Source organism: Procambarus clarkii, chromosome 17, assembly GCF_040958095.1.
Source record: "Procambarus clarkii isolate CNS0578487 chromosome 17, FALCON_Pclarkii_2.0, whole genome shotgun sequence".
NCBI lineage: Eukaryota > Metazoa > Arthropoda > Malacostraca > Decapoda > Cambaridae > Procambarus > Procambarus clarkii.
In genome coordinates, this window is record NC_091166.1 from 46,715,540 (window position 1) to 46,734,200 (window position 18,661).

Below are 18,661 nucleotides of genomic sequence, written 5' to 3' on the forward strand. Positions count from 1 at the left end.
CCGGGAGGAATGGCGACCCTTCCTGCAGGTTCCCCTAATTCGTATCCATGATTAGCCTCATCTCTTCCTAGCCACAAATTGTCATATTTGTTGAAGTCCATTTCATCTGGACTTTGGACTCTACTACAGGTCCCAATGCGACCGTCAACATGACCTGCCAGGGTGGTAATGGGGCACTCGAGCCCAATCACCCTGTTAAGGGGGGCTAATCACCCTGTTAAGGGGGGCTAATATGAGGGGAGTAGCGACAATTTACTGGTATGCTCTCCTGGATGTATACAACGACTGGTGTAACCTTGCTAAAAAAAATTATTGGTAAGTATAGGGAGATGTGCAACAGAAGTGTTGTTTGCTAGTTATTAACAACTCTAATACACAATATGCTACATATACTGGACAGTGCTTGTACTCTCCCAGCCTGACATGCACTCACCCAGCCTGACATGCACTCACCCAGCCTGGCATGCACTCTCCCAGCCTGGCATGCACTCTCCCAGCCTGGCATGCACTCTCCCAGCCTGGCATGCACTCTCCCAGCCTGACATGCACTCTCCCAGCCTGACATGCACTCTCCCAGCCTGGCATGCACTCTCCCAGCCTGGCATGCACTCTCCCAGCCTGGCATGCACTCTCCCAGCCTCTCATGCACTCTCCCAGCCTGGCATGCACTCTCCCAGCCTGGCATGCACTCTCCCAGCCTGGCATGCACTCTCCCAGCCTGGCATGCACTCTCCCAGCCTGACATGCACTCTCCCAGCCTGGCATGCACTCTCCCAGCCTGGCATGCACTCTCCCAGCCTGGCATGCACTCTCCCAGCCTGGCATGCACTCTCCCAGCCTGGCATGCACTCTCCCTGCCTGGCATGCACTCTCCCAGCCTGGCATGCACTCTCCCAGCCTGGCATGCACTCTCCCAGCCTGGCATGCACTCTCCCAGCCTGGCATGCACATAATACAGAGCTACACACCTGCTCGACGACCTTGGCTCTGCGTTGGATGACCAGCCAGCCTCCAAGACCAGTCTCCATGTCGCACAAGACCTGCCGGCCGAATTTCTGCAGGTAGTAGACACCTGAAGCGTTGAAGCCCAAGTCGTAGAGGTCCTGACAATCCCCGGCCGCCAGATTGACCGACATCTGGCCAAGCTTGGCCACCTGGTTCTCCATCTGCTTGACTTTTTGCTCCACGAAGACTTTCACGTCTGAAAGTTTAGCCAGGATCAGGTCCTGGAATGCCTGGAGTTCGACTTTGGTGGCGTCGGCGCCATTGTTGACAGTCTCGCGGACGGCTAAAGCTTGCTGGTTGGCAGCCGTCAAGGACTCGCTAATCTCCTTCATGGCTTCCTTCAGCTCGGCCAGTGACTCGTCCTTGGCCGCTGTGGCCTCTACGCGGCCGATGGCCTGAAGGAGGAGTTGGGTCGTATTGACAAAGAGGTTCTTAAACATCCTGAAGTCGTACTCCCCGATGACGTCCTCGAGTTTGGTCTCCTCGTAGGTGTGGGCGACGACCAGGAGACTGAGCACGACGAGGGCGACCCACGTCCCTCCCATGGTCAAGCTCGAGGGCGTATATGTACCTGCGGAGGAACTATATGTTAGTTTCTGGAAGAGCGTGGGCCTTTTCGTTCAGTTGTTAATTAAGGTCAGCTTGATACTCTGAATGTAATCCTTGATCGTGATCCGACAAGCGGTAATGTTGATTCATCTCCTACTCCATCAAGACTGCCTCACCTCTGATTGCCGGCATGAAAGGCAGGCATTCAAAAATATAGGCAAGCAAGCAGTCAGGCTGACAGGAAGGTCTGCAGGCAAGGAGGCAACAAGGTAGTGTAACAGTGGGACTGTTAATATAGAGAGACCATAGATTTAACATTAAAAGTTGGTCGTGACCTGACAGGCCTGAGCTCTAATCCCTTCCCCAAGGGATTAGAGCTCATTGTACAGCAGCGCCACAGGGACCTTGTGTCGCGTCATCAAACTAGGAGAAGAAGTCATGTATTAAAGAATTAGTAGGAATAATCAATCGTGGTTAAGCACTTATGTTAAAATTAACATCAATTGAGAATAATGAATAAGTCTTGTATGTTATCAAAGAGGCATTTGACGTCTGTTAGATTTGAAAATATGTAAAAAGTATTTCGTCACTGGAAAATAGGTACCTACCAACTTGTTTGTTAAATCATGTAAACTAGTGAAATACAAGTGCTACTGAACATTGTAATTAGCCTGGCTCGAGTAGCTAGATAATTCCCATTTGTTTTGGAATTAGAAGTCATCTTTAGTGACGAATACAGGATATTAGTAGTAATCATCTTCAAAGATTAATCTGGCAACTAGCCAAGGGTCAGCCTGTGAGAGGTCAGTAGAGGAGAGGTGAGTCAGTGTGGCAGTGTATCAACTGGGGTCAACATCTCTCCCGGGAGCCACGGCAGAACATCGAGGTCTCGCTGTGGTATTTTAAGGACTTGCCCGAAACGCTACGCGTACTAGTGGCTGTACAAGAATGTAACAACTCTTGTATATATCTCAAAAAAAAAGAAAAAAAAAAGAAAGGAAGGAATTAAATTCCAATTTATTCCCAATCAAGTATATATCTATAAATGAAAAAATGTCTGTGTGTTCGAGTGTTGGAGGCCAGGCTGTCGGAGGGGTTAGTTTCACCCAACTTTGCACCTTGACTCATGCCGGTTATATGCCAAACAAGGTCAGGTGCGAGTTGTAGAAAGGGAGAGAAGTGCCGCTTAACGTGGTGCCAAACGGACCCCTGCTACTATTCTCGCAATTTCATATTAACAGCATTCCGGATTACTTTTTCCTTTCTGTTATTATTTATATAATATAAAACATTATTAATTGATATCTGCAAACTTAATTTCAGTTTTTAATTGCATATTTAATTTGGTGTTATGAAATCGTACACAAGACGGTTCGACAAACTTCGTTTTCTATCAAAACCTTAAATGTCTTTAGGTTAGAATGCATTAGCTAAGGTTGAGCTGCTGGTCTCATCTGGGTTAGGCTAGGTAGGTTTGGGTTAGGTCAGGTTAGGTTTGGGTTAGATTAGGTTAAGTTTGGCTAGGTTTGGTTAGGTTAAAGTTAGGTTAGGTTAGGTTTTAAAATCCGCTGGCGAGCCGTTTTAAAACTGTACAATGTGACTCCCATCCTATACCCCCAATTCTTTGACATAATTCAAGATTAATTTAATTTAAATGAGTATAGGTAGAAAGTAGTCCATTGTATTGTATTAACATTGTCTTTATTGATTGTCTTTGTTACTTTTGTGTTAGGAGTTTAGATTCGTATATAATTAACTTTTTAAACATCTGGCATTCCTGGTGGTGAACAACCCGGAGATTAACTACACATCTAGCACTGATATTTTATATATTTGCCAGGAATGGAACGGCTGGCCAATGATTACGTTTCCTGTGGTGGATGGCGACTTTCTTCCCGCCCATCCGGCCCTTCTGATGAGATCTGGCAACTACAGTCATGTGGACGTCATCACCGGAGGCGTCCGCCATGAGGGCTCTGTGTTTAGTCTGAGTACGAAATGTCTAGGGGGGAGCCCACATGTCCTGCTACAGGAAGGACAGTTCTGCTTTTTGAGCACCCTGTCCTGCTTTTGAGCACCCCTGTCCTGCTTTTGAGCACCCTGTCCTGCTTTTGAGCACCACTGTCCTGCTTTTGAGCACCCCTGTCCTGCTTTTGAGCACCCTGTCCTGCTTTTGAGCACTCCTGTCCTGCTTTTGAGCACCCTGTCCTGCTTTTGAGCACCCCTGTCCTGCTTTTGAGCACCCTGTCCTGCTTTTGAGCACCCTGTCCTGCTTTTGAGCACCCCTGTCCTGCTTTTGAGCACCCTGTCCTGCTTTTGAGCACCCTGTCCTGCTTTTGAGCACCCTGTCCTGCTTTTGAGCACCCTGTCCTGCTTTTGAGCACCCCTGTCCTGCTTTTGAGCACCCTGTCCTGCTTTTGAGCACCCCTGTCCTGCTTTTGAGCACCCTGTCCTGCTTTTGAGCACCCCTGTCCTGCTTTTGAGCACCCCTGTCCTGCTTTTTGAGCACCCCTGTCCTGCTTTTGAGCACCCCTGTCCTGCTTTTGAGCACCCCTGTCCTGCTTTTTGAGCACCCTGTCCTGCTTTTGAGCACCCTGTCCTGCTTTTTGAGCACCCTGTCCTGCTTTTGAGCACCCTGTCCTGCTTTTGAGCACCCTGTCCTGCTTTTGAGCACCCCTGTCCTGCTTTTGAGCACCCTGTCCTGCTTTTGAGCACCCTGTCCTGCTTTTTGAGCACCCTGTCCTGCTTTTGAGCACCCTGTCCTGCTTTTGAGCACTGTCCTGCAACCTGCGACACATTAAGAAGGATGCTAATTTGCCCTACTTTTTGGGGGCTTGTCTAAAAATAATGATATAAATTGCATGGCTTAGACTGGAACAATGGGACACTTGGGGAAATGAAGGCCAATGTACCCACTTACATATTTTTACTATAATTTTATGAAGTTACAGTTGGCAACACTACAGACGGAGCCTCAGTGTCGTGTGCAAAACGAGTCACGCTGTCACTAGAGTACCTGTCAGATCACAATGAAATCCCAATGACATACAGTCGCCACTCTCTTGCGCCCCACAATGATTGTGAGCCAGAGTGTAAACGTCATTCACCTGGGCGTAGAGTGTAAACGTCATTCACCTGGGCGTAGAGTGTGAACGTCATTTATACGGGCCAGTGTGTGATCGGGTTGACCATAAAACTCTGGTTCGGCTTCAGTTCAGGACCTGCAGAAGCTCCTAGTGAATTCGGTAGGGGTTCCGGGTTATTCGACTTTTGTACCGTCGTGAGCGAGGGGGGTTAAGTCAGGTGTCTGGGAATCACCAGATCGTGAGTTCAAGTCACTCCATTGTCTCAAAATGATTTTCATTAATATATTATGCCATTGTGATTAATAATCCTGAAATTATATATTTTTATAACAAAATTCTTATGAAATGATAAATCTTTCCATTATAGGATGTATGATTTTATATTTTTTGAGTTAAACTAACGTATAAATTTGACAAAACTTAATCTACCTAACCTAACCTACCTTTCAGAACAGTCTCAGTTTCAGTTTTGAAATAGTTCAGTTCTGGTTTCATAACAGAGCGCTGTTGCCTATCGCAGTTGCTGGACCACTATGACATGGCCTTAGATGCCATGGAAGACAAACAAAATGCTGATGTAATTTACAGACTTCGCAAAAGCCTTCAACAAATGTGACCATGGTGTTGTTATTGCACACAAAATGCGTTCAAAAGGAATTACCGGAAAATAGGCAGATGGATCTACAATTTTCGTAGATCTACGAGATCTGGAAATGGTCACCCTAGAAGTGCCTCATATCATCATATGAAATTGGTCATTTATAATTGTCATATGATGGACGTTTGATAATATTAACTGAATATATAACTGCACGCATCTATTAAAAAGTAACTATTTTCTGTCATTGTAAACTAATCTAATTTTATGTATCCACAGGTATTCTATTAAATAAAAATGTAAAAAATCAGCTGGAGGAAAATTTTACCACAGCGGGGCCGATATCCCTGTCTTTTGGCGAGTGGGAATCGAACCGCGTGTACCTGACTAAGCGTGTCTATTACCACTACCTGGGCGAGCCAAAGATCACAAAGGACAATGCTCAAGAGTTCACTCAGGTGAGTGAGTTTGCTCATTCGAGAATGAAAGGTTTGTTGATCTAGCAATATCCTTGGTGTGGTGTTGTGTTTAAAGTCTATTGATATCGTGAGAGTTACTCAGGCCATTACTCTGGCTTACTGATCCGCCAGAAAGTATATAGTTTAGTCCTGAGGTCTAGTCAAGCACAAAAGGAAACTGGGTATATATACACTTAGAAATAGGGCACACTTTCTGGGGTATATACCCCTGGGCGTGATATTTTAGGTATTTTATCGCCCGAGTTTCTATAGTTGTCTAAGCCCTGACAATACATGTGCTCTTGGATTCTCAGCTTATTGTTGTTTTAGATTCAGCTACTAGGAACAAAAAGTTCCAAGTAGCACGGGCTATGGTGAGCCCGTATGCTATGGATTTGTACAGATATTATAAAAGGATGTTTTAAATCTTAAGCTATATTTTTTTAAAAGTTAGTTCCAGATGTCTCATCAGCTCGTCTCCGTTTTTTTGTTGTCAACGTTACCCCTCCTGTTGGACCTGTTTCTTTTCACCACCTTCCTTTTTCTGTACGAATGTCTCGCTTGTAAGATTCTCTCTAAGTTCTTGTTACTAATGAACAAATCCACAAGGGCCGTGACGAGGACGGTCTTTGTGGATTTGTTCATTTGATGCATCACGCTATTATGATTTCTGTGTTCTTGTTACTAATATTTCTCCCGGTGTCTTTCTAACCTTGCCCCCCATGGAGGGTCCCTCTTCCAAAGTTTTGCAAAATCTTGACCCACATGGGAAAGGCTTCTACCACCTCCCACAGTTCTGAAATGCCTTTTCCTTGCCTACTTGGCTTCACACTCCCACTCCATTGCTGTGTGTCACGCCTGAGAGTGTGTGGTCATGAATTTTAAATGTTGTCTAGGGAAATAGATGATTTTACTTGTGCCAAGGGGTATTCAAGTAGTAGGGAAACAGCCAAGAACATGAAACAAAGATTTATATGTATAAGACGCACTATATAACATATGGCAATTGTGGGAAATTTTTACTCACCATATCTAATAATCATCTAAGAAATGTATTATTTCTGTATCATATCTATATCATATCTAAATAGTATCAAAATCATGTCAAATCATATCAAAATCATATTAGAATCATTATAGATTCATTATACATCTTGATCCTAGATGACAATGTCACTATGATCACGTATGCCATAGGGCCCTATAGATGCCTATGTGACTTTGTGCATGATCTCTCAAGGATCCAGAAGCTTCTAGAAGGAATTCTTAATTAAAAAACTATTGGAACATTGATCGCTTCCGGTAGGGATTATAAATCGAATCCTTAATAAGAATCGGTGGTACTATCAAGTACTACTTATAATCTTTATATCCTATATCTAATTATATTATAATCACATCTTATCTCAATCATATGTCTAGACAGTAAAAATAATCAATCAATATTCATTGAAAGCTACCCCTCTCAAGGGAGAGGGAGGGGCATCTCGGGAACAAGAAGCCTCCGTGGTGAGACTCCGTTGACAGTCTCCGTGGTGTAGTGGTAAGACACTTGCCTTGCGTTCCGCGAGCGCTATGTCATGGGTTCGTATCCTGGCCGGGGAGGATTTACTGGGTGCAATTCCTTAACTGTAGCCTCTGTTTAACGCAACAGTAAAATGTGTACTTGGATGAAAAAACGATTCTTCGCGGCAGGGGATCATATTCCAGGGACCTGCCCGAAACGCTACGCCTACTAGTGGCTGTACAAGAATGTAACAACTCCTGTATATATCTCAAAAAAAACAAAAACAAAAAAAAACGCCCACCACACCCCGCGGCACTACGCATTTGTTTACAACACAGTGAACAAGTGTGACGGATTCTTAGCGAACATTACTAGCTCAGGACACCTTATCTAATATCTTTATCACCAGTGAACACTCTCTAGAACTGGGGGAGTACCTGGACAATATATCTACAAGGAAAATCCCTAGAACATTTATATCTATACGTGTAGAGTGAAGCACACAGTGACTTGTCTCCACCTTCATCATCAACTATCATCCTTCTGCAACGCAGTTTAAAGTAAAATCACATAGCAACGCTACAACAACAATCTACAGCAAAGCTGTTATATAAAATATCGTGCCTAAACTCGCGACAAGAGTTATCAAATATGGCACACTGTCAGACAGGCACCCGGCAAGCAGAGAAGTATATTGAGGTTATTTTGGTATATTATTTGGCCAATTGTATGCTTGTATGACTTTAATATCCTATAAGTCTGTCTGTCGGTTATAAAGCGAGGCAACGCCTCATATCTCAGTAAGTTTATTAATATTGTAGTGCAGCAGTTGAATCTTTAAGCACCAAACCTCATGAGTGTCCATGGTGTAAGAAAGATTTTCAAGGTAAACAACACTTCATGAGTGTCCATTGTGTGGGAAAAGATTCAACAAGCTGACAGTACCTTATCATATAAATTGAATATAAATACATTGTACATATACTTGAATATATAAATTAAGTTAACAATTGCTTGCTTAGTTATTTTTTAAGTTATCATATAAGTTCATTTAATTGAATATAATTTCTAGTACTTAGTAACAGTACTTAGACTACATTTAGTCATTTATCATACTTTTACAATTTAAATTGTTGTTTATAGTATAAGAATATATTGGCTGTTAATAGTTATGGTGCTAGGCCAGACTATGTACATGTTTAAATCTGATTTAAACAGAGCCAGTGTTCAGTCATATAACTGAATTTATTAGATCTGCTGATTTATAAGAATCTGCTAGATTAAGGACCTGCCCGAAATGCTGTGCGTACTAGTGGCTTTACAAGAATGTAAATACTGTACTATCCAATGTATTCTCACAAACCCAATGTACCTTCTTGTATATAAATAAATAAATAAATAAATAAATTAAATCTTATCCTTGTATAAAATACAAGCTGATGTAAGATACCTGTTGGCAGGTGGACTGTGGATCTTCAATCAACCTATCAACTAATTCATTCACCCCACCTGCCCCTTACAGCCCACAATCTGTCATTAGGAAAAGAGGAGCTAGGATTTACGACCCTAGCTAGAGATTTGAGTTGAATTAATTTGCAGACAGTAAATTTTAATTTAGTTCAGTACAAGTCCCTGGTAATTCTCCTCTCATATCAATCCCAGCAGGTTTTTCCCACAGCAATAATTGTACTCCAAGGTCAATCTCAAGGTAACAACTTGGTTAATAAAACTCTCAAACGGGCTCTGAACACTATAGCTCTTAGTCCCAAAACTGGAACTGTGCACACAGCCACCACACCTGTCAACCGGTGACACACATATATAAACCACTAGGAAACCTGGACTCTCTCAGCACCGCTCCTGTGCCAGGTAAGTCCATTACAGGCTCACCATAGCCCGTGCTACTTGCCTCGCTCCTGTGCCAGGTAAGTTACGGGCTCACCATAACCCATACTGCTTGGAACTTGTTCCAAGTAGCTGAATCTATAACAACAACAACCTGGACTCTCTCACAAAACAGCTTTATAGACTACCTGAGTACTCTACCCTATCTTACAATCCTGTTAACCACTATACTGCGCAACGCGCCTGTAGGCGCTCTACGGGTGGTGCGCAACGCGCCACCCGTTGGTTTGAATCATACGCTATACCTATAAGGAATCGTATAGGTATAGCATATGATTCAAATCCAACATGACTGTGGTGGATATGTGGGCCTGCGGCTGCTCCAAGCAACAGCCTGGTGGACCAAACTCTCACAAGTCAAGCCTGGCCTCGGGCCGGGCTTGGGGAGTAGAACAACTCCCAGAACCCCATCAAGCAGGTATCAGCAGGTATCCTGCAACTTTGATGGTGCTACATAGTCTCCCCGGCTTGGTGCCTTCTTTTGATAATTACTTACTTGTGGAATACTAAACCACACACCCCTGAAGGACAGCAGAGCCAGGAGGTATGATCACAACATACAGAATACTGAGGGGGATAAACACGGTAGACAGAGACAGCCTCTATAAAGTAAGATAAAGTAGGACGAGTGGAACATAAGTAGATGGTAGAAACGAAAATGAGTCAAAGAAATACTCGTATCCAGTACGGGTAATCAACAAGTAGAATGCATTGAAAGAAGAAGTTGTGGAAGCCACCTCCATCCACAACTTTAATGCCAGATTCGAACAACGAATTCAAAACATCAAAATAGTTAGACTAACACAACAGGTACAACTAGGCTAGTAAGCGGAGCTCGAGGAGCCACACCTCCCTCCCTAATAGTCATTGATAGGTCAGCATATACTTTATACACAATATAGTAGTATGTTTCTCACAATAAATACACAGAAAAGAACAAGTCAGTAGGTCGCTCATAGTCTTGAGGTCTGCTCGAGATGCCTAATGGACGTTAAGGTATCATTAGAGCAGATCTAACATAAACAACATTAAGTCAAACTTAGCGAGTAGTCTTCCGTAAACAAAGAGGTACATGACCCAGGATATAGAATAACGCGGTTTTCTTTCGTAGATGTTAACCGACATATCCTTTGGAGCGGCCCAGGAGATAATGAGTGAGCTGCACACCGCCCACGGGGCCGCCCACGGCATCAACGTCTTCAAGTACCTCCTGCAGCATCGTGGGCAACACGGGTCCTCTGACCTCTACGCCCGCAAGTATAACGCAACCCTCCATAAGGGCTGTAAGTTGATTTATGCATTAACTGTTCATGAGAAATACACCGCTTGGGGAATAAAAATAATACTGGGTGACATGAGTCAAGTATGTGGGGATGATGAGTCAAGTATCTGGGGATGATGAGTTAAGTATGTGGGGATGGTTTGCCACCTGTCATCTCAAATAATTCGTCGTAATTTTGATGCCAAAATCTCCAACGGACAAAATATGGTCTACAATGAATCATAACGGCTCACAAACACTCCCGTCCTCTCGAGCGCTCCCAACGTCACTAAACTGATGTACTAAATTGTCCGAACCTAACTTAACCGAGGACCCGCGAACAGAAAACGCGACATCACGTCGATTTTGCGAGCGGCTGTGATTTATACAGACCTTCCTACAGTGTACACAGTACTAACAGTAACCATGTTGTCCACCGTACATATACTGACGTAATGGACAATTGGAAAGTAGAATTTGGGACAATTGAATTTGTACAAATAGGAAAAGATTTGTTGACCAAACTACACACTAGAAATTGAAGAGACGACGTCGTTTCGACTTGATAAAGGTCCAGGACAAACTGAAACGTCGTCATCTCTCCAATTTCTAGTGTGTAGTTTGGTCTACATTTTTTCAGCCACGTTATTGTGACTTCATCTTCACAGGGAAAGATTTTGTATTTGTTGCTAATAAAATCCCTAATGTAACGACGACCAGGGGTTGGCCACGGCGACGACCTTCAATATCTGTTCAACGCGGAGCCTGGCGGCAAGTCGTCCCTCCAGCGGCCCGACGACCTCTTCATGAGCCACACCTTCGTCACCCTGTGGACCAACTTTGCCACCACTGGGTAAGACCAACCCTTCTGAAGCTTACCTTATCCCGCGGAGGTCTTTTACCCTCCAGAGAATGGTTCTTTGAGAAAATATTGCAGCCGCCCGAGGGACCGAACCCGATGGGGATCAAAAGCTTCAATGTTTCCCCCATAGATATATCACGTTCTTGTCCATTCTTCTTGTTCTGCCCCAAACCTTGAGTTTGGGGCAGGATGAAAACTGGATATACACTGTTCAAAATGTATATTTGAAATGTTGTTGTTGTAAAAATTGACGTTTTTGCTTTTAACAACACTTTAATGCGCGCGCGCCCCGTGAAAAAAAACTAGTGCATTGTGCGCGCGGCGTTTTGGGCTCTTGAGCGTAAACACCAAAAAGTGTGTAATCTTTTCACTGTCCTGACACCAATTCTCGAGCTACGTATTTTACTTTGGTATCAATGTGTTGGTAATAAAATTCTCTACAAGATCATATGTATAACATGTCACCAAAGCATTAGCTATCCCACCACGAAATATATAAAACGTAGATCACTCGCCGTGACGCCCAAACAGCAACAAAATGTTCATACTCTTTTGTTTGTTGTCAGCTCCACATTAGTCCTACAGCGTTATATTTTATATCACTGAACTCGCAATAAAATTCCCTACACAGACATATGCATATAAATGTAGAATCATTATCGCGGTCCACACCAAGAGTGTGCGAAGTGGGCGATAACCCTCGTTGTGTCAACAACTCAATAGTCACTCCTCTAAGTTACAATACAATGCCGTTTTCTCAAATAGGCCATGTGCCTATTAGAAAAAACGGAAATTTAATGGCAAACATTTTCATACTAACCCCAAGTCGATGGTCGACAGGTGAGTCACCTGTCGACCAAGAGTACGACATGCTTGTCACCTCGCTCACTGTTGTGACCCAAAGGAATATGGATAAATTAGATTATCTCTCAAATCTATGAGGAGGCTGAAGTGGGTATGAGTGTGAATAGGCTGAGTATAAAGTACATTCTTGGCAAAGACATCTTGGATACCAGATTGTCAAAATCTGCCGGAGTATCCGCCAGTTGTATGAAGATAGGCGGCAGCTTCCGTCACTCCAGCGGCGACCAGAAACTACAGTCGGAAACGGACTTGGAAGCAACTGCATAATTTGTTGTGTGTGGAGGGCCAGAGGGCATATCACAGATGTGGAATTGAAGATGAAATTTTGGCTCGAACAAATGAGGGCGGGCAGTTGTGTTCTGCGAGCAGCACTGGGCAGTTGCAACCAGTGGGAGTCATGGACACATCAGGAGGATGACATATTGCATATGGTAGGCCTCACTCACTGATAGCGGTTTAGACCTCTAGTGGAACATATGAGTATTTTGAGTAGCATATTTGTGTGTTATAAAGTGACCTAACATTTGCCAGTAATCCGAGAGAAAATGTTAGTTATTCGTATTTCTTTGGGTCACAACACTGTGATGGTCGCCAGGTGAGTTATAATATATAATATAATATATATTATATAAAATATATATAGCATATAATATATATTATATATACACACCGGCTTCCTGTCCCCCGATAAAACGAATTATTATTATATATTGAATCATCATAAGACTTCAGTATAAGGAATATGAACTGAATTGCATAAATTGAATTCCATATGTATTTTAATGTGGTTCCTTGGGGGCGAGCCTAAGACTGCTCCCAGAGTAACCGATAATCCGCATGCTTCCGGACTAGCCACTTAGAGAGCCGCACTGGCCACTCAGGGAACCGCACTAGCCAATCAGGGAGCCAGTTTATATGATAAAGTGTTATGTTTATTTCTTCAGGAAATGGAGTTCTATAGAAACTTACCAACGAAGATGAACATATTGTTATATCCTGATCGCTTCGTGGTCAACAACACCTCTCCGACAGTTTGAAGTCTGTGGACGCTGCTAGTGGCGTACCGTCAGTCAGGACGCTGCTAGTGGCGTACCGTCGGGGAGGTAGCAATCCTGGCTTTACCTTCTTGTACTGCCATCCAGCAGCCTCAGAACGCCAATATTCCATGAACGGCAACAAACTTTAGTAGACCTGATGCAACGTGAAATCCACACGTTGGATTGAATCCCGAATAATACTATGATGATTCTATGGTCATAATATTATGCAAGGGAGAGCCACATAGCTCTGGGTCAGCCAGCAAGGTCAGCAAACCTGTAGACGCCATCACTGATAGGCTTAGGCTCGGCTACAAGTACCCCTCCTGGGAGTTTGTACCGCCTGCTGAGGTAGCCTAAGATATTCTATCCTTTGAGATATAATTTATTGTCTCAATAAACGTACTTGAACTTGTAGATATAACCCACATGTAAACTCTGTCGGAAGAACTAATCGCTTACCCCTATGTCATTATGTAAGTTAATGTGAAAAAAGATAGCAAACTTTAGAGAAAATTCTATAACATATGTTCAAGAAATGTGCAAGTGTTTATTTAAAATTGATGTATTACCCGAAATCTCAAGTTTGCTTACTGTAGGTAGTGCTTGCCCATGATTGTAAACTTTCCACCACTGGTTCAAAAGCAAATCAAATCATGTGTCATTAGCTCACCATGAATGTAAATTACTTACCTTAGGCTGTTGTGAAACGATTCTTGAAATCATACTCCATATGTTAAAATGTGTAAATTAGCTTATCAAGACTGTAACTTACTTAGTCAAATAAATATTAGAGTTCAGTTCCTGAGCACATCCTGTGCTTCTTGACAGTATCCAGAGAGGGTCAAATCCTCCTCATGGCTGATTTTCTCATTGATACAGCACGTTAATGTGATTTCTTTGTTGCATTTGATGTGTGAGTTGGGATTTAGGGGAAAGGATGAACTCCAATACCTCACCAGAGTGGCAGTATGTGCTAGATTCTGGCCGTTTCTTATGTTTAGGTTAAACAAAAAATATGCACCAGCCTAACCCATCACCCCAACATTGTAGAATGTTCCGGGATAAGACGCCGCTGGTCTTCAACTACAGTAATTTTCGTTACAGTGAGCTTGTCATACTTTTTTTTAAATTTAAAATGATTGCTATCGCGGCGAATCCCTAAATCAAGCCATGTTCTACACAATGTAGGCATGAAGTCTTTCGCTAGCCAGCTGAGGAGGGCAGCTTTGTGAGCTGCCTTTATCTTGGGTGTTTGATCTACACTGCGCAATCTTTCTTTCAGGTATTTTCTCCCCTAATTCCATGTATGAGTAACCTTCCTGTGAGATGGGAATATTAGATGAACTTATAGCTAGTTTTTGATCTACACTGTGTAATCTTTCACATAGAATAGGTTAGCAGCACATTTCTGTGTATACCAAAGTTTGTTAATAAAAAAATCTTATAGGTGCAAAGTGGTGAGCCCATTGTTGATGTGACGATGAGCATTGAGTTTTATAACTAGCTCAACATGATTGTAACTTGCTTAGCTAAATGTAGTGTGGGGTTCATTCCCTGAGCCCATTATGTGCCTCTGTAACCTTTTTTTCACTACCGGCCACAGGATGGGAATGGGGTGCATAATAAACTAAACTAAACTAACTAACATTGAGTGTTGAATCCTTATACTTTCTTTTTCTGTTCGTTTAGCAGTAAATAGGTACCCGAGTCATTCACAATCGACTTCAGAATGGTCCAGGACGGACCGAAACGTCGTTGTCCCTTCACTTTCTAGTGTGTAGTTTGGTCAACCTGAGATCGAGTTAGTCGACTGCTGTGGGGTTTAATGGATATTCGTTAGCAATGACCATTAGACTGTTGTTGTTGTTGTTTTAGATTTAGCTACTCAGAACGAAATTTCTTGGCCTATTCCTAGACAAGAGACTCAACTTCAGTACCCACATACAACACATAACTAAGAAAGTCTCTAAAACAGTTGGTATACTCTCCAAAATCAGATATTATGTACCTAACTCTGCTCTCATCTCACTATATTATGCACTAATCTATCCCTATCTTAATTATGGTATCTGTGCATGGGGGTCAACTACTGCAAACCACCTCAAGTCCATCATCACCCAGCAAAAATCTGCTATCAGAATAATAACAAATTCTGCTTTCAGACAACACTCAGCCCCCTTGTTTAACTCCCTAAACATGCTAAACATAATCTCACTCCACACATTCTCTTGTGTCAACTACATTTACAAAACCCTGTTCTTAAATGGAACCCTGCTCTGAAACTCTTCCTGGACAGATGTAATAGGACCCATTATCACCACACCAGAAATAAATATCTCTTTGATATCCCCAGAGTCAAACTTATCTGTGCAAACACTCTATGCAAATAAAGGGACCTAGTCTATTGAACTCTTTCCCTAATGAATTGAAAAGCTGTCCAACTTTTGCGTCATTCAAACACAAAACTAAAAAATACCTAATTTCATCTTCATAGTTTTCTACCTTGTTGCTTTAAAATTGCACTGTATCTAGTGCTACCCAATCCAAACAACTTTACCATTGTGATCATTGCTGTCTTCTTATATGTGCTTTCAATTTGCTGTATGGACCTATTAATCTTCGTTTAAATTACCAATCAAGCTGTCAATACAATCAATCAGAGATTTAATATACCTACTAATCTCTCTCATCTCATTTTTTTCTTTCTTGCAATGTATCTGTTTTCATTTTATTAATTCCGCTAGAATTTACCTACTTAAAATTATCTGTTAGATTAAGGACCTGCCCGAAACGCTGCGCGTACTAGTGGCTTTACAAGATTGTAATCACCATGCTATGTATTCTCACAAACCCAATGTACCTTCTTGTATATAAATAAATAAATAAATAAATAAATAAAATGTCCATAGAGCACGGGCTATATATAGTGAGCCCGTAAACCCATAGATATAAATGATAAACACATTTAACGTGACAAACATCACCCCTAAAGGTCTGAGGACTAGAGGACCCCGACACAACACGGCTGATCTCAATATGAACTTTAATATACTGAATAAATTGGAATATATTTAATGCGTTTTATAGGAGACAGGAAGCCTGAGTGTGTGTGTATATGTATGTATGTATGTATGTATATATGTATGTATATATGTATATATGTATGTATATATATATATATATATATATATATATATATATATATATATATATATATATATATATATATATATATATATATATATATATATATATATATATATATATATATATATAATGTGTGTGTCTATAGGTTCCCCCCAAGATTGAACTACTAACCTTCCTCAGGAAGCAACCCCCACAATAGTTGCCTAAGTCCCGGATATGCCTATTTACTGCTAGGTGACCGGCGACATGAGGTGAATGGAAACGTAACCCAACCATTTGTCTCGCCTAGGAGATCGAACTCGTAATCCACCGAGTGTAGTCGAGAACTTAGCCAACTGAACTACGAGACCCCCAAAGATTGCTCACGCCAAGAACCCGGGATCTTGTAGCAGAGGCTACAACCTCAACAACCCCTTATACGAGACAACGAAAAACAGGTTTTCTTTCCCATACCCAATTACTTCAGGTTTATATTCAACTCGATAAAATCCTTAGGACTAACGACCTAAAAAAAATGACAAGCCGCCTGATTCCTGTCTCCCATTTAAGCTATTAGACAATGTGACCTTCAGGTAAATGCATCAGAAAAAATATACTAAATAATTTATTATTACCTAATGGACAGCTGCAAGGGAGCGCTCTCGTAGTGTAGTGGTTATCACGTCTGCTTTACACGCAGAAGGTCCCAGGTTCGAGCCCTGGCGAGAGCAATGTTTTATTTTTGCTACGAGATAATTTATAAACTGTAACACACTGCACAGGGTGTGTCACTCTATACAGGGTGTGTCACACTATACAGGGTGTGTCACACTATATAGTGTGACACTATATAGTGTGACACTATACAGTGTGTCACTCTATACAGGGTGTGTCACACTATACAGGGTGTGTCACACTATATAGTGTGACACTATACAGTGTGTCACTCTATACAGGGTGTGTCACACTATACAGGGTGTGTCACTATATAGTGTGACACTATACAGTGTGTCACTCTATACAGGGTGTGTCACACTATACAGGGTGTGTCACTATATAGTGTGACACTATACAGTGTGTCACACTATACAAGGTGTGTCACACTATACAGGGTGTGTCACACTATACAGGGTGTGTCACTATATAGTGTGACACTATACAGTGTGTCACACTATACAAGGTGTGTCACACTATACAGGGTGTGTCACACTATATAGTGTGACACTATACAGTGTGTCACACTATACAAGGTGTGTCACACTATACAGGGTGTGTCACTATATAGTGTGACACTATACAGTGTGTCACACTATACAAGGTGTGTCACACTATACAGGGCGTGTCATACTAAAAGTCGACATTCCTTGAACATTATTGACAACGTTAGCTCTAAACTAGAATTTTTACAAATTGAAAAACATAGCAACGTAAATTATATGCAAAAACATATGTAAATTAGTAAGATCAGCAGACGGTGGAAACTTCCACAAAGATACTTATATAGATATATCTAAACAAAGTGGCTGTGACATTTAGAAGCCTCTTTGTTTGTTTTATTGAATTATATACAATATAAAGCTGATATTTACATCAATTAGAAGCCTATTGACCGTATTGTGTGCTCCAAGGAGTGCCGGACCAACCGGGCTGTGGTGGGTATGTGGGCCTGCGGGCCGCTCCAAGCAACAGCCTGGTGGACCAAACTCTCACAAGTCAAGCCTGACCACGGGCCGGGCTTGGGGAGTAGAAGAACTCCCAGAACCCCATCAACCAGGTATCAACCAGCAATAGGCATGTGGCTCCTCTTGCATAGTAATAGTGATGATACAATCAGTAGTGCAGTTTTCAGGACATCTGAGGTCTAATAGGTTTTGCCTATTAGATAATAATAATTTTATTTAATAATTAATAATAATATATTTTGGTTATAGTGAAATCTCACTAGACTGAAATCTCACTATAATATTATTATTATAGTGGTCTATAATAATAGTTTTATTTACAAGAAGGTACAATGGGTTTGTAAGATTACATAAGATTGGTATTTTTACATTCTTGCAACGCTATTAACGCGCATATTTGTTTCTCGACATATTGAGCTCGTATTGCTCAAAGGCAATCCAAGCTGGTAATCAACTTGCTCTTATAGAGCAAATGCTCTGGCTAACTCATCTATTCATTCAGGCATTTGGAGACCAATATTTAGTGGCAAATCCAAGAAGAAATAGACTCAGATTCCAATACTTGAGTCAGGCGCAGAAATCTGTCTTAAACTTTCTCTTTCATTGAACGGGGGATCGATTTCTGCGCAGGCGCGTGCGTTGGCCCCTTGTTTGGATTGGGTCAATTGATTGTTGCAGTTTTTGTCATGGCGCCTGGAGTCAGAACGCCTATTGACTT

General features: G+C 42.0%; 2 protein-coding genes and 1 non-coding gene across 3 annotated transcripts in view; 2 read left to right on the forward strand and 1 right to left on the reverse strand.

Moving 5' to 3' along the window:
- The window catches only part of LOC123772498 (techylectin-5A), a 44,121-nt gene that overhangs the window by 8,833 nt on the left and 16,627 nt on the right, over positions 1-18,661 (reverse strand). Inside the window, exon 3 of the mRNA XM_069325946.1 lies at positions 969-1,576. Coding sequence (XP_069182047.1) covers positions 969-1,550 — 582 coding nt within the window. The 5' untranslated portion in view covers positions 1,551-1,576. The remainder of the gene's footprint in view (positions 1-968; positions 1,577-18,661) is intronic.
- LOC123772567 (juvenile hormone esterase-like) lies at positions 1,549-14,429 on the forward strand. The gene is made up of 6 exons (XM_045765807.2): positions 1,549-1,593; positions 3,395-3,545; positions 5,518-5,696; positions 10,220-10,391; positions 11,090-11,222; positions 13,040-14,429. The coding sequence occupies exons 1-6, from the start codon at positions 1,549-1,551 to the stop codon at positions 13,074-13,076; spliced, it is 717 nt and encodes a 238-aa protein (XP_045621763.2). The 3' UTR covers positions 13,077-14,429.
- TRNAV-UAC (transfer RNA valine (anticodon UAC)) lies at positions 16,920-16,992 on the forward strand. The gene has a single exon. It is a non-coding gene; the product is annotated as a tRNA-Val (tRNA).